This window comes from Trichosurus vulpecula, chromosome 7 (assembly GCF_011100635.1).
Source record: "Trichosurus vulpecula isolate mTriVul1 chromosome 7, mTriVul1.pri, whole genome shotgun sequence".
In the NCBI taxonomy this organism is placed as follows: Eukaryota; Metazoa; Chordata; class Mammalia; order Diprotodontia; family Phalangeridae; genus Trichosurus; species Trichosurus vulpecula.
In genome coordinates, this window is record NC_050579.1 from 121,422,423 (window position 1) to 121,434,610 (window position 12,188).

The 12,188-nt window shown below is 39.2% G+C and overlaps 1 protein-coding gene across 1 annotated transcript in view; it reads right to left on the minus strand.

The window, feature by feature from the left end:
* ARFGEF3 (ARFGEF family member 3) overlaps positions 1 to 12,188 on the minus strand; it is a 202,821-nt gene that overhangs the window by 133,942 nt on the left and 56,691 nt on the right. The window contains 2 exon segments of the mRNA XM_036767780.1: positions 7,307 to 7,438; positions 12,009 to 12,090. Of these exon segments, the coding sequence (XP_036623675.1) occupies positions 7,307 to 7,438; positions 12,009 to 12,090 (214 nt within the window).

A 12,188-nucleotide genomic window follows, 5' to 3' on the forward strand; every position in this document is an offset into this window, starting at 1 on the left:
GGCAGAAAAGTCAACTGCTATTCCTAGGAATGGCATTTTGAAACTTCAGAGATCTGTGATTTCATCGTTATAGTTACCCCTACCACTGGTACAACTCACAATCCCTTCCTGCCCCCAAGAGATCATGGCATGAGTTTCTGTGGCCGGAAGATATCATCAGCTCAAATCTAATCATGCAGCTGGTCCTTGGGCAAAGGACATATATGTATGTCACCAATCTCATATGTTCCTCTCTAGCTTAGTAGGCTTCATCCTGTAAGATTCGAGAATTCAGGGTCACCTCGACACTACTATGAGACACTGCAAAAGGACTTTGGTAGAGGAATGCTGTCCATAGCCAAGTAAACATTAGATGTAAAAAAAGTCCCACGCCTATTATCTGTTTTGGCTTTTGTTATATCACATGTATTTGCACAAATAAACAAGATATCTGATCGAGAATTATCTGTGTAAAGAACAATAATAGAATGTTCATGGGAAAGAAGCTTTTACCAACAGGGATATTGGCAAACTTTTCAGGAACCAAGATCTCCAGAGATAAGAACCAGCTTTTGGGACCATTGAAGAAACACTATACAAAGACCAACAAGGCGTTGTTGGTCCCTTATCTCAGCCTGATGATTAAGTCATTTGCCCAGGGTCACATGGCTACTAAGTGCCTATGATCAAATTTGAACTCAGGCCTTCCTGGTGCCAGGCCCAGTGAATGCTCTATCCACCGAGTTACCTAGCTGTCTCTAAATGCCAGGTACTGTGCTAGTGCTGGTAATGCTAAGACAAAAATGTAACACTACCTACATTAAGGAGTTTACATTCTATCTGAGAAAAAAACATGCATAAATATATTATATTACTTCCTTTCTCCCATTCCATAGTCCAGACAAACTAGCCTTCTCTCTGTTCCTCACTCACAAAACTCACTCCACCCCTGCCCCTATCCATCTCTTTGACCACGCAATGGCCATCTCTCATTCTTGACATATACGTTTTCCTTACCAATGCCTCTCTGAAGCACCACCTGGTACCTTTCTTAATCCATCCAAATCTTCCCCAAAATGGGAAGAAAGCAAGTAAAGGTGTAAATGTGGCATTTGAGCTGACTATTGAAAGAAACACAGAATTCTACAAGGCAGAAGTGAAGGGGGAATGCATTTTCAGGCAAAGGGAAAAGCCAATGCAAAGAGTAAAAGGAGTATTGTTAATAGTCAGTAAACATTTATTAAGCACCTACCACACTGTGCTAAGAGCTAGGGATACAACAAAAAGTAAAAGACAGTCTCTGTCCTTGAAAAGCTTACAATCTAATGGAAGAGACAACATGCAAATAACTATCTACAAACAAGTTATATACTGGAAAAATTGGAAATAATCAATAGAATGAAGGCCCTAAAATTTTTTTTCTTGTTTTTTGTAAGGGGGAAGGCAGGCAAGTCACTTAACCCACCACAGCTAGTAAGTGTGTCAAATGTCTGAGGTTGGATTTGAACTCAGGTCCACCTGCCTCCAGGGCCAGTGTTCTACTCACTGTGCCACCTAGCTGCCCCTCAAAAGCCCTAAAATTAAGAGGGATTGGGAAAGGCTACCTGTAGAAAGAAGGATTTCAACTGAGACTGGAATGAAGGAAGCCAGAGAAATCAGGAAGTGGAAAAAGACAACAATAAGACTGTTTAGTTGGACTGTTGAGGGTAAGAAGGGGAATCAAGTATCATGAGGATGGAGAGGTTGGCTGGAGCCAGATTGTGAAAAGATTTTAATGTCAAACAGAGTTTCTATTTCATTCTAGTGACAACAGGAAGTCCATAGAGTTTATTGGAGGAGTGATGTGGATTATACAGGTAAGAGATTTGGGGCAGAGAAACCAATTAGGATGTTATTGCAATACTGTAGGCAAGCAGTGACAAGGGACTGAACTAGAGCAGTGATCATGTGAGTGGAGAGATGTAAGACATGTTACACAGGTGAAGGGAACGAGATACGGCAATTAGTTGGTTATGTGGGTGAAGGAGAATAAGTAGGGAGTGATTGCTGAGGTTCAAAAGCCGGGTGACTGAAAGGATGATGGTGCCCTAAAAAAAAGGGAAGTTTATAAGAGAGTTGGATTTGGGGTTCTGTTTCAGATTGTACTACAGTATCGCTATCTACCCATTTTCTCGCTGTTAGTCATTTCAGTCATGTTTGACTCTTCATGACCCCATTTGGGGTTTTCTTGGCAGAGAGACTAGAATGGTTTGCCATTTTCTTCTCCAGCTCTTTTTACAGATGAGGAAACTGAGGCAAACAGAGTTAAGTAACTTGCCCAAGGTCATACAGCTAGTAAGTCTCTGAGGCCGCATTTGAACTCAGGTCTTCCTGACTCCAGGCCCAGTGTTCTATCCTAGCTGCCCATCTATCCAATGTACAACTATAAATAAAATATTTAAAATGTAAGTATAAACTATTGTACTGTTCTCAGTATGGCAGATTTCTATCAATCCTCTGACTGTCTACAAATTAGATCTCAGATTTAAAAGGTATTAACTCTGCATTCACTTTGGTGTAAGGAAAAACCATATTACTCTATTCATTGTACCTTCCCCCCCCCTTCCCAAAAGGGTTAACTTCCTTCCTGCTGGTAGTCTGGAGTTGGGGAAAGGAAAGCTAGTTGAAGGTTTTCCCATCTATTGTTGCCTATATTGCAATTTTGCCATTTAATTACACACTTGGTAATAGTACTACTTTCAACTGTTTAAACCTAGCTCATGGCAACAGTGAATCAATATTACTGCCAGGTGAAGAAGGCCTTTAACTTGGTGAATTAATCAACAAGGATTTATTAAGTGCCCTACAGTGTCCCATCCCTAATGGTCAAGGACAAGTAGTCTGTAGTCTCATTTTCCTGGATGTTTTCATCTGTGTCACAAATTAACGAAAAGCCACGTCAGCATTCCTAATTGCTTTTAGTCTCTGACCTATCCTCAGTCATTTGCATTAGATAACAACCCCACTAAGGTTATCCATCGGACAAAAACCGAAGTCCTGAACCCTGGTGTCGGGAATGCCATTAGTTATTTACAAGGATTCCATGGAATACAGAACACCACTTTGCACAAACTGGATATCTACACTATAAAAAACTATTATCACTGCTGACAGTGATATTTCATCTAGAGGATTAAGCATCCCTGTGTTGTACTGGCTCATTTCAGAGGTACTGTCATCCCAGAGGTATCCCTTTTGGACTCTATGGTTGTGTGACATTATTTGCTCAACTGTAAATTTTAATCCTCATTTCCCTGCCCTTTCAATAGTCAAAGGTGGCCTTTCCATACCCAGTTAAACAAAAAGAGAGCTATCAATTATTTCTGGTGCATTTGAGGGGAGAGATCATGGTTTGGGATTAAAGTTTCACTTTTTGTATGTTAACTAGATTCATTAAGAAAAGCTAGATTTTCTTCCATATACACCAAAATGTTTATAACAGTACTTTTGTAGTGGGAAAGAATTAGAAACAAAGTAGATGCCCATCAACTGGGGAATGGCTAAACACATTGGATTATGTCAATGTAATAGAATATTACTGTGCTATAAGAAATAATGAATGAGATGAATACAGAGAAGCTTTGAAAGATTTGCATGAACTGATACACAGTGAAGTATCAGAGCCAAGAAAACAGTGGTGTCAAATTTAAATAGAAAGAGGGGCCACTAAACCATACATAAGGATCCCTATGGGCCATGTACTGACTTAGAAAACCATGTATTAGCCCTGTGTTTTATTGTACTTTTATTTATTTTGTTAAATATTTGCCAATTACGTTTTAATCTGATTCGGATGTACTCAGGAGTGTTATAAGCTACAGTTTGACACTTTTAATAGACATAATTACTACAAATTGTAAATGAAAGAACCACCACCACAAAATAATCAAAAGGGAATGTTACAAAGTTACAAAGAATAAACGCTGTACCAAAAATATGTACCATATTTCCCCATGTATAAGGTGCACCATTTTCCGAAAAATTCAGGGTCTAAAAACTGGGTGTGTCTTATACAGTGGTTGTAGATATTTTTACTTGCATTTCCCACTTTTTCGTGCTTGTTTTTGTGCTCATCGTTGTAGATTTTTTTACTTGCTTTTTCACACTCGTTGTCTTTGCACTCATTGTTTTGCATTTGTTACCGGTATATTAGGTTATGTTTTGCCATGTTCTGCCCAGAAATGGCTCAGAAAAGATTTTCATATAATGCTGAATTCAAGTTAAAAGTGATCCAGTTTGCAAAAGTGAATGGAAATCGCGCTGCTGAACATAAGTCTGGTCCTCCTCCAACTGAGAAAACAATCCAAGACTGGCTACAGGAAGAAGAAACCCTACTGAAAACACCACAACAGAAGAAGGCCATGAGAGGCAAGTCAGCAAAATGGCCCGATTTAGAGAAGGAATTGAAGATATGCATTGAAGAGCAAAGGGCAGTTGGAATTCCTGTGTCCACAAAGATGGTTCAGCATGAGGCAAGAAGACTTGCTGATGAAAAAGAAGTTACTGATTTCAAAGGAGGACACAATTGGTGCTTCAGGTTCATGAAATGGAATGGAACTAAGCACACATACGTGCACCAGACTTGCCCAAAAGATGCCTGAAAGCTATGAGCAGATGAATAAAATTTGAGTTCAATAACTTTATGTAATACATTTTTTTTCAAATTTCAGGCCCCAAAATTAAGGTGTGTCTTATGCATGGGAACATCTTATACATGGGGAAATATGGTATATGAGGAGACGCACCCCTCCTGGACTACTTGCTGCTTCTTCCATATAATGTTCTATTATCTATCTTCATGCTTTTCTGCTATTTGTCCCCCGTGGCTGGAATACTTCCTCCCCTTTCCTCTACCTGTTAGAATCCATGGCTTCAAGACTTAGCTCAAGTGATGCCTTTTCCATGAGGCCTCTCCAATTCTCCCAGGTACTAGTGCCTTCCTCTCTAAGACTACCTTCCACCTACTTTATGATTATCTTGTATGTTGAGGTTATTTCCTTCCCTCTTACTCCATCCTCCCTCCGTTAGAATGCAAACTCACTGAGGGAGGGTCTGTGTTTGCTTTTTCTTTCCCCAGTGCTTAGCACAATGCCTAGCACAGAGTAAGCACTGTGCTATTGATTGACTGACCTATCTCTTGGCAGAGAGGGAAGGAGGAGAGAAAAAAAAGGGAGGAGAGAGGAAGGGAGAGAAAGGTCTAGCTTCCTCACTGATGAAATGAGAGGGCTGATGAATTGAGTGATCGATAAAGTCCCTTTTAATTATATGTGACTCTAATGTGTCTGTGCAGCTTAGGAATGGGTCAAATTTTAACTCTGAACAGCAAAACATAATAGGGCCACTCAGACATAACAGATGTTACACTAACCCTTCAAGATCTATTTGCTAAAACAAAACTAAAAACATCCATAAACATTAAAATCGCAGAAAATTAAAAACAATTTTATTTCCATTAACTTGTTAGCTTTTTAATTGTGTTCATACAATTCTTGGGTTTGTCTTAGTAGGTAGAGTCCCAAATATTATATATTATCTCCACTTATTTTAAATGGAATTTCTCTTTTTATCTCTTGCTGCTAAACAAAAGGCGACTATTTCTTGATTTCCCTCCAAGAGAACCCTAGGAATGAAAATAACCAATATATTAAAAAGGTTAAACCTGGGTTTCTTGAAAACTGAAATGCTTTGCTTTTCCAGTACCAGGATTTTAGAAAAAAAAGTAAAAAACAACAACAGGGAAACTAAGGCCTTCATTATTCATAGTCAACATTTTGATTAAAAGCCTTTTTTGCTAAGAACACTCATCTATATTATTGTTTTCCCTCTTTCAGAAGCTCTGTATACTTGCCTTTCCTAGCTACATGTATTTGATACATTAGGTTCCAGAATTTAACTACAGTTTCTAGAAACCATTATGATGACATTAGCAAGTTAGTTATGAAGTGACAGCCATTACTTCCAGTAGAGTTAACATGTGTTATTTCTTGTCCTCGGCAAAGTTAGCAGAAGGCACCACTGGGTTGGAATTAGAAATCAAGGATGGGGTCAGAGAAGCAGGTGGTGGCATTGACGCGATCATTTAACATTCTGCCTTTCCCCATCTTCTAGATGAAGAAGTACTTCATCATTTTAATCTTTAATACAGGAACTCTAAAAGAAATGCAGGATTTGGGGGAGAGATTTCGGAATGGCAAGGTCTCTTCCAGATCTAATCTGTGACTCATTTCTTCCATAAATGTCACCACCACCCAGGCACATGCTGAAAGCTTAATGATTGAAGGGAATGTGCTGGACAAGTTGCCACAGAAACTACCATGAATAGCTGGCTATAGTTCCACCCATGGGGCCAGTGTTTTGGTAGGAAAAAAACATTTAAATCTCAAGGTGGACTCTATAGGTGTGGTCCATTCATGGCTCATGGACCCTATGTCACAGTATATAATGAGACCATGCATGTCACATCTTCTTAATATCTTAGCTCTCAGTCTACCACAAAACCATCAAATTTTAGAACTGGAAAGGACCTTGGAGAGTATATCTAGTTTGGTCCCCGTAATTTAGGGATGGCGACTGAGGCCCAGAAAGTCGAAGTAACTTGCCCAAGCTAGGGAAGGCTTGAAGTGGAACACCTGGGTGGATTGCCTGGCAGACATCAGGCAGCATATTAATAATTGCATTCCTGTGTATGCAGTGAAAGTGAGGAAGAGAATTACAGATTAAACCACTGAGAATGCACACTAAGCTTGTATGGCTTTGTCCGAGTGGTTCAATGTTTACCAGAAACATTCAGGTTTGTTTGGTGAATGCAATGTTTGGGGATTTTTGCTTTTGTTTTTTGCTTGTTTGTTTGCTTGTCTGTTTTGGAGAGGTAGGAGGGAGCAGTTAGATAAAGAACATTATTTTTTGTTTTCTAAACTGGAGCAGGGCCAGGATGAGGTGTGTCCCTAAGACAGGCCACTTTATCAACCAACACATATTCTATTAAAAGGTGATGAATAACTGCTAAACAAATTCCTGCTGTTCCTATTGGGCCAAATTTCTTCATGAATTTATTGAATTTGTTTCCTCCCATGCAGTTGCCATTTACATTAGAATGTACCAAGAGCTCAAGTCAAGACCATTCTGTTTCAACGAGATCGAATAAGCAGGCTTGATAATTGGATGCCGACAGGAAGATGAGCTGAGCTACAGATAGCAACAAGGTCTTTCACAAGATCCATTGTCACTCATGGGGTCAGACCTTGTCTCTACTCCAGTGACGCAAGCCCCAGAGGAGCGTCATACTAACCTTCATCACTTCTACCTGCAGGTCCTCATTGAGGGAAGGAGTCACTCTGACAGCATTCAGGATCTGATTAAGCAACTGCTTCTCATCGGAGTCTGTTTCCATGGAGACAAATCTCTCATCCGACAGCAGCTTCTGCAAAGAGACACAAGGCATTGGGCACAGACAGGCTTTTCCCCTGCTGCCTAGCTCTGTTGTAGCTTATTATATATTGATGGTTATTTTTATTACCCAAGAGTCATATAGCTGGAGGCCATTATGAAAGGTCTGATATTCCCGTGCTATGAAAAAAAAAACATTTGATGACTCAAGTAGATAATGTCTTTGTCAAATGATCTTCATTGGAAAAAAAAAGCTAAATTCTGCTGTCAACTACTTTAAGTTTGAATGATGCTAAATGTGTCAGATGAACAGGTGTTTGGGTGACAATGAGATTGGTATGGATATGACAAGCTGACCCATTCTCTCTCTACAGACACCTGCACATATTACCATCCCAAAGGTGGTTTGGTCAAAGGATAAGAAAAAAAGGGGTGGGACTTCCAAGATGCAGAAATCACTGTTCAGACACTGAGCCTCCTGGCTCCCTGATTTAACCAGTTCTTTATTGTGGAAATGCATTCTGGAATGCTTGTTTAAAGATTGAAGATAGCCTGTCTGCATCCCCTGCTTCCTCCATGAGAGTTACGCCACTTTGGGTATTATTCTAAAGGGCAATCCTCAGTCAAAGAGCTATATAGCTGGTTTAATTTAGAGTGACAAACAAGGATTGAAAGGTGAGGGAGCACAGAGAGAACAGTAGCCTTGGAAGGCAGCAAGGCTTAGACTTAAGCACTGGGTAATCCTGGGCAAATGCCCTAGGAAACTCCCTAAAACTCTAAGTTCTAAAAGAGCTTGGGATCTCCATTGGTAAAGGGTATTTCCTCACTGGGATTTCATCCATGCCAAGAACCACATAAGTTTTGCATGAAAAAATACCAGAGACTAAGGCAGCCCAAAAAAAGTTCCTCTCTGAGATTCTAGAGATGAGGGCTACAAAGACAAGCAGTCCAAAAGGATGGAGAAGTTAATTTCTAGTAGAACAACTAGCTATGTTAAACAGTACTGTAAACTCAATACTCTTAAGGGATGAGAACTGAAGTAGGAAGTGTGTGTGTTTTCTAAAAACTGTATTGATGCATGGTATAGTATACATTGGGGCAGATCTAAAGTCAGTGGGCCCAGGTTCAAATCCTCTCTCTGACACTAGCCCTGTGACTATGCACCTTAGGCAACTCTCTAAGGCTATAAATTATAATAGACTCTAAGGACAGAGAACATTCCCCTTTCCCTGAATTACTGAATCTGAATGTGGTGCTGAGTTGGTGCTTAATAAATGTTTGTGAAATTGAATTGAAATCCGCATCACTGCAGCTGATTATTGTAGGCAGCTCTGGGCTGCTGTAAATGTTAGTACCAGGAGAAGGGGTTCCCATGGCAGTGAAATCATATATTCCTAATATAGAGACATATTGAAAATACTGGCAGGTTAAAGCAAGAGGGGAAAGGAAGGGAATAAGCATTTATATAGCACCTACTGTGTGCCAAGCACTGTGCTAAGCACTTACAATTATAATTTTATTTCACAACTCTGGGACGTAGGTACTGTTATTATCCCCAATTTACATTGAAAAAACTGAGGCAAACGTGTGCCTGGGGTGACACAGCTAGTAAGTGTCTGTAAGCCAGAGTTGAGCTCAAGTCTTCCTGACTTCAGGCTCTGAGTCTCTCCACTGCACCACCTAGCTTCCTAGAGTCACTCATTTTATCCCTATCTATATACATTTTTGAGAAAGAATAGAGAAGGATACTATTGTTGGTAATGAATATGTATTTTAATAATGCACATTATAATGTCCATTAAAGTACACTCTATGTGATCCTTTGAATAGGAGGGATGCCATCTGTTTCCCATTCTGGATGCATTAACTCTTCCAGGGTGGCTAGGTGATACAGTGGTATTTAGCTGGTAATATTCACATCGTATAAAGATGTAGGGCAGTAACGTATACAAAGCATTGGACTAAGTGCTAGGCTGATAGCAGAGAGCTATACAAAATTTACCCGTGTTGACCTAGTTTCTCGCCTCAAGAAGCTTACATTCATTCTAGCGGGGGAATAAAGCAAAAATGTAAGTAATTAAGAATACTAGAGGGGTACCAAATAAGGTGCTATGTTTTAGATTCAAGGATCACATAACTATCATGTCTTATCTAAATTAGGGTCTATACAAAGGGGATACAATTGTTTTTAGATTCATGTTTTAGATTCAAGGGTCACATTATTTATATTAATTAGGTTCTATACAAAGGGGAGACAGTTGGTCTGAGGTCTTAGATATTTGCTAGCAGCTATTTAATCCTGAGCAAGTCACTTAACCTTGGTTTGCTTCAGTTTTCCCATCTGTAAAGTGGGGATAATAATAGCACCTACCTCCCATGGTGGTTGTGAAGATGAACTGAGACAATAATTGTAAAGCACTTAGCACAGTGCCTGGCACACAGTAAGCACTGTATAAATGTTAGCTATTAGTATTAGGATCCAATGAGATACTAATTGTAAAGCACTAAGCACGTGCCTGGCACATAGGAGATGCTATGGAAATGTGAGCTAGTGTTATTATTATTCAGGGTTGGCAGGGTGAACTAGAAGAACTACATCTTCTCTATTCATCTGAAAGCTGTACCACTAATCCAGAACTGTATTAAATCACGTTCGCACTGAGCCATGAATCCCTTCCTCTCTGAACCTCATAAAAGAAGCCACCTGGAAAATATGATATGTTGCCGTAATAGGAATATCATCATCTTCTCCCTGGTGGAATCAGCACCTGCATCTGTAGAGTAAAACCTGAATGAACTATAATATTCAGAAAGGGAAAATGTGTTCTAGTTAACTGATTAAACCCAAGTCTGCCTGTGTGCTTCAACCACTGCTCCTGAAAGTCTTTGTAAATAGATTGTGTCTAAAATATGTCGTATTCCCCAGCTGATAAATGGTCGAAGGATACAGACAGGCAGTTTTCAGAAGAAGAAATCATAGCTCTCTTAGTCCCATGAAGAAATGCTCTAAATTACAAATGATTAGAGAAATGCAAATTAAAACAACTCTGAGGTACCACCTCATACCTATCAGAAATGACAAATGCTGGAGGGGATGAAGGAAAATAAGTACAGTAATAAACTATTGGGGGAGTGGTGAACTGGTCTAATCATTTTGAAAAACAATTTGGAGCTATGCCCAAAGAGTTCCACAACTCTGCATACACTTTGCCCCAGCTACTAAGTCTGTACCCCAAAGAGATTAAAGGAAAAGGACCTCTAGATGCAAAAATATTATAGCAACTCTATTTGTGATGCTGAAGAATGGGAAGTTGAGCAGATTCTCATCGACTGGGGAATATCTAAACAAGTTGTGGCATATGATTGTGATGATGGTGTATTGTGCTATAAGAAATGATGACAGGGGTGGTTTCAGAAAAAAAAAAAAGTGTCAAGACTATATGAACTTAGGCAAAGTGAAGTGTGAAGAACCAGGAAATCATTGTGCACAATTGAAGCAATGTTGTAATGATGATCAACTGTGAAAAACGGCTACTCTGATCAATACAATGATCCAAGACATGTCCAAAGGACTCATTGTGAAAAAATGATATACACCTCTACAGAGAAGGAACTCTGAGTGCAAATCGAAGTGTAATTTTCTTGGTTTCTTTCCTTTTTTTTTTTTTGCTTTTTTTGGTGATATGACTAATACGGGTATGTTTCACATGATTTCACATATATAATTGATATCATTTTGATTGCTTTCTCAGTGGGTAAGGGAGGGCTGGGAAGAAGGGAGAGAATTAGAACTCAAAATTTAAAAAGAAATAATGTTAAAAAATAATAATTTTTTAAATTAAAAAAATATTTTAACTTCCATGAGATCAGAGACTATAAATTGTGTATGATCCTCAGTGCCTTGCACAGGTCTCTGCACTTAACCTTCGGTGAATCACTCAACAAACATCTATTAAGCATCTACTGTGTGCAAGTCTTTGTGCTAGGGGCTGGACCTACAAAGAAGAAATTGAAATAATCCTTGCTCTCAAGGAGCTTACATTCTACTGGGAAAATGAAGCAATAAATAATAATCCACTTTTCTGCCTTAGCAAAGACAGAAAAGGAAACCTCATTGAATCTTTGAAGAACAGACTACACTGCTTTGGGATTGTTATCAACATAATTATTTTGAACATCAATTTTCATTGTACAGTGTTGTAGATCCTGTAGTGGATGGTGCCAGATCTATACCAATCTTAAGGGCATATTTTGCAAGTTGTTTTAAAAAATAAATCCCTGATCACCTTAGCTCACTTTCTTGTGTTTTACTTCTACTTCTAAAAAGGAAACTGTTAAAGGAAAGATTCCATTTGAGAGTTAGTTGGGTTTCACTGTCAATGATGGTCCTTTAACAGATAAAAGAAAAAAAAAGTGGAGTTGGAGAAATTCTGGCTGAAACAGGAAGACTTTCCACCTTTGCCTTCCCAAGGTCTAACTTATTAGTAGCAAAGTTTCAAGGATTGATTATGTAACACACACAATCAAATTCACCTTGGTTAAAATGCAAATGCAAAATGAAGTGCTTCTCTAAACCACCTTCTATTCAGGGGAATCAGTCTTACCTGCATCCCTGCTAGAGCATACTGGGCCAATTTCATGTTCTTGGATTCCAAAGCAAGTTGGAGAGGAAGGAGGCACTTCTCCCTGGAAGAGGTATTAAAAAAAGAAAAAAACCAATAATTCAGATCATTTGGTAAGTCATGCTTTTTGGTCTGCTTTCTTGCAAAGGCAATAAATGACAC